Consider the following 4,341-nt stretch of genomic DNA (forward strand, 5'->3'; position numbering starts at 1 on the left):
GCTTCTTGCTCATAAGGGCCTCATGGTTAGCTTCAGTTTCCAGGTAGCTGCATGGTGGTGACTTCCCTGTAAGAGCTCAGACTGCCCACCAGAACCCCCCAGGTCCCCCCGGCAGAGCCCCAGGAGCACAGCGAGGTTCTGAGCACGGGTCCTGCCCCAGAGCCAGCCCCCACCCCTACACAGACCCGTCTGCAAACGGCCTGAAAGGCACTGCAGGGAGGAGAGAAAGCAGGAGGTTTCTGAGCAAAATCTCTAACAAGGCTCATGACGCGCCTCAGGTCGAAGCCTCTCCCAGTGCCCAAACTTCGCCTCTCCGTGGCCAGTCTTAAATCCACCCTTTCTGTTCCAGCACCTTCTCTCTTAAAAAGTTCTTTGCTGTATTTCAGACGTCAGGTCTGCTCCATTTCAGCCCTCGCTTTCCTCAGCTAAACAAGTCATGTGTTTAACCTCCTCTAGTGTCAGGGTCTCTCTTCCCTCTCACTTGTTCCTGCACCAGTTCCAGTGCTCACGTACACGAGCGACTGGAATCGACTGTGAGGAGTCTGGTACCCCCACACCCCTCACACAGGGGACACGGTTTTAGCTTCTCTACAACACGTTGCCCAGCACAGCAGAGGCCGTTAGTACGTGTTTGTCTGGATGCTTTTCTCAAACTTTGGACACTGAAGAAAATTTTAAACGAGTGTTCAGCTCCTCCCTGTGCAGCGCTACCCTTGGCCATTGCCCACCCCTTTCAGCACAGAGCACCTCTCCTTCCCAGCCAGTCTCTGATTGTTTACAACTCATCTGCTGACAACACCCTCAAATCACCAGATACACTCGAATCTGCCCTTTCCCTGGACTCCTCTGATCACAAAGCCACGCGGCTTCATCAGGCAGCTCGGCCTGGCAGCAGGGCTCAGCCTCTTTGCTTGCATGCAGAGACTTCGTCTGAACTTGCTGGCGTCCAGATGACCTGGAAGCTGGCACGGGGCTCCGCAAAAATCTGTACACACCTACGTACAGCCCAGCATTAGACATCTAGAGTCAGGTATAAACTTCATGTGAGTATTTAAAAATCCTTCATATGAGGGTCAGCCAGAGGCTGCAGACACTGCTCAGGTGGGTACAGACCACTCTCCCCATGGTGAGCTAGCACAAGAGGCTCAGATACACCCCAGAGTGCAAAGCGTTATGAAAACAAGCGTCAGTCTGGTGGGATTTGATGAACTTGCTTTGCATTTTCCTCAGCATTACAGGCTCCTCCGAGTCCCTTGCTGCTCTTTTCCTCAACAACCATCCCAAGCGCTGCACACTGCTGGGGCAGCAAAGGGCTCGCAGCCGCTCCGGCCATGCTGCATCTCGTCCTCCACGGAGCCAGCTGCCACACTCGCTGCTCCTCTGCCTGACAGACAGACTTCCCAAAGCCCTGGCTCTGGTTTCGTGCACCAGTTGCGTCAGAGCTGGACTCTGTTGGCTTGACTGCCCCGAGTGGTGGCAGAGCCCAGTACCTCACTTCCTCACCAGAGCCAGCTCAAGAGGTACGTGGGAGCTGGAAACTGCAGTAAAGCCCTCACACAATCTGGATCTCCTTCCCCAGCACTCACCGCAGCAGCCTGCTCCGGTCCCTGTCCTGCCGCTCCCCCGTCAGTTCTGCTCCCCAGTCACAGAACAAGCACCTCCAGCTTCACCATCCTCTGGCACGGTGACCTCAGCAGTCCCTGCCAAGCTGATGCTGTGCCCAACAACAGCACAGAGCCCTTCCTCTGCCTGCTCCTTCACCACTGAATCCACCCCTCCACAAACACCTGTACATGCACAGAAAACCATCAGCTCACAGGGGAGCAGGACAGTGGGCAGCTTTGTCCACTCTGGCCGCTGCCCTGCCAGGGCACTGAGACCGAGGCCCTTCTCTCAGCCTCCTCCTGCTCTGCCCAGCAGCCTCCCTGCAGACTGCTCATGCTCTGCACCAGCATCGGGAGAAACATGCCACGACCTCTGGAGATCATGAGCCAGTGGTTTGGACATGAAGCCTGATCTCAGGGCAAGCATCGAGCTGCTCTGGGCTGCAGACAGAAGCACCAGGGTGACAAGTCTCTGCTCTTTCCAGAAGCTGCTCCGGGGCTGTGGTGCGAGTCTAAGGCTAAACGGTGTGTTGAGGGAACTGAGGGGGTGCAGAGGAGCACGTGGGACCCCCGGCTTTCCCCGCTCCCATTTCCCACCTGGTTGATGTGAACAGAAGGGATGGAGGCTGCAGAGACAGACGAATGGCTGGGTGAGTTGGGCAGGGACTTGCAGGGGCCGATGGAAAGCTGCTGTTTCTTCCGCAGAGCCACCACCTTCTGAGCCACTGGAAGAAGGGAGAAAGGGACAGGGTCAGAGTCCAGAGAGCAACTTTCTCCACACACGGATTTCTGGAGGGCTTCAGTGAAACCCAAACCTGTCCTCGGACTGATGCCAACATCTGGGGCTCAACATCTGCCCCTCCCTGTGACAAGAGGGAGGATTTCTGCAGAATGCCCAACCCTGTAAACCCCGTTGCTTCCACTGCCACCAACCCAGCTCAGGGGACAGTGTTTGCCTGCGGCTGTTCCAGCAGGCAGCCGGGCAGGCTGGTCATGCTGAGTCCCCAAAGCCACCTGCTCTCTTGGCTCTCACACAGAGCAGTGACTTTGTGTGGACACCAAAGAGCCCCCAGAACCCTGGGCCACTGCAGAAGAACCCCTGGGCAGCCAGAGTCACTTCTTGGTCACGCCCTCACAGCAACTACCGGAGCCAACTGCTGAACTGAACAGCCTGGGCAGTGCCACCTCCGTGAGTCTGGGCCCTTGGGAGCCTCGTGGCCTCTAAATGTTACAAAAACTAATGCGAGGGACCACGCTCCCAGTTCCTGGACATAAAATCTTAACCAAAGAGCATGAACCAGCAAACAGGGAGAACACACCACCCCTCCTCGTTCTGTCCTGCGCACTGGCTGCGTACCCCCACCACCAGCAGGAGGAGGGTCCTTCCAGAAGAAAACAACCGAAGGACTGGGAACGTCACACGTCCAGCCCAGCAGGTCTCACATCATGTGTCCTTGCAACAGAAGAACTGCCACCTTCCCTTTCCAGGCAGACAGGAGATGTGGCCCCACACGAGTGGTGTGACGGAACCCATCTGGGAAAGTCAGATGCCGACAGCCCCTGAAGTCCCCTGTGGTCTCCCAGCTGCGGTGCCACAGCCGTGCAGGGACAGACGATGGCTGCTCCCTGCTCTTCTGACCAAGCTGGAAGCCTGCCCAGACTTGCAAGATAAATACTGGTTCCATAAACAGCAGAAACTCCTCCTGCATTCACCAAACAGGCCACAGCATCATGGTGGTTCCTCCTGCTCTCCTCCCCTCCATCCTCTGCTCTGATCAGCTTCACCCACTGTGGTATAAACCACCTCTCCCTCAAACTCCGGCCAGGATGTTGTGAGCTCAGGCAGCCCAGGGCCAGAAGATTTTGAAAAACTCCTCAGCAGCTGCTGTCCAGGCCCAAGAGCCTGGCAGAGGCGCTGCCTTGTCACCCGCCCTGGACCGTTAGCAGTAACAAGCGGATTAATTGTGAGGCCAGCAGGACCTCAGTGGAGGTGATAAAATCTCACCAACACTTGACTGAGCATCTTGAGGAGGCCTTCGCGTTTCCTCTTGCCAGGTGGAGGTTCTTCCACTTCTGGAACATCAGTCAGACTTTCTCAAGGATAATTTCTGTCACCCCTTCAGTCAGTTTGCCCTACTGATGGCAAACCTCTGTCCAGATACGCTGCCTGGCTTCGTCTGCCAAGCGTCACACGTGGTGCTGCGGTGGGTGTTACCGTTGGATCATCATCAGTATTCCAGTGTGGTACCACGGCTCCCTGTCTGGGATGCTCCGGAGAAATCCTTCTGCAGACTCCGCCAGGTCAGCTCTGGGAGGAGCAACTGGGCAGAGAGGAGATGCGTGTGAGGGTCCTCACAGAGCACTCCTCGGGATGGGGCAGCACCTTTTGGAGTCACGGGGCCTTGCAACCCCCCTGTACACAAACTCTCGGCCTCTCCATTGAAGTGCTCCTGCCAAACCCTTCCTCAGAAGTGTCACTGTCCTTGGAATACCTGGCAACGCTGTCTCTGACAGCCAGGAACGAAATGACACTAAGCAGAAGATCAAACAAACCCAAACAAGCCCCTTGGCAGGGGAGCTAGAACCGCCCTTGGGCTCTCCAGGGGAAGCCCAAGTCTGCAGCCCTACAGCTGAGGGGGATGATGGAGAGCAGCAACATCAGCAGCAGCTTCCGGTGGGTGCTGAGAGGCAGCTGCCTCCCCCCACCAGCTGTCCTCTCCTCCTCTGTGGGAGGAGA

The 4,341-nt window shown here is 56.7% G+C and overlaps 1 protein-coding gene across 1 annotated transcript in view; it reads right to left on the reverse strand.

Annotated features, from left to right (window-relative positions):
* The window catches only part of AGAP3 (ArfGAP with GTPase domain, ankyrin repeat and PH domain 3), a gene marked incomplete at both ends in the record, with an annotated part of 24,013 nt that overhangs the window by 8,288 nt on the left and 11,384 nt on the right, over window positions 1-4,341 (reverse strand). The window contains one exon of the mRNA XM_010142501.1: window positions 2,202-2,329. Coding sequence (XP_010140803.1) covers window positions 2,202-2,329 — 128 coding nt within the window. The remainder of the gene's footprint in view (window positions 1-2,201; window positions 2,330-4,341) is intronic.

Source organism: Buceros rhinoceros, unplaced genomic scaffold, assembly GCF_000710305.1.
Source record: "Buceros rhinoceros silvestris isolate BGI_N320 unplaced genomic scaffold, ASM71030v1 scaffold24678, whole genome shotgun sequence".
Classification (NCBI taxonomy): Eukaryota; Metazoa; Chordata; class Aves; order Bucerotiformes; family Bucerotidae; genus Buceros; species Buceros rhinoceros.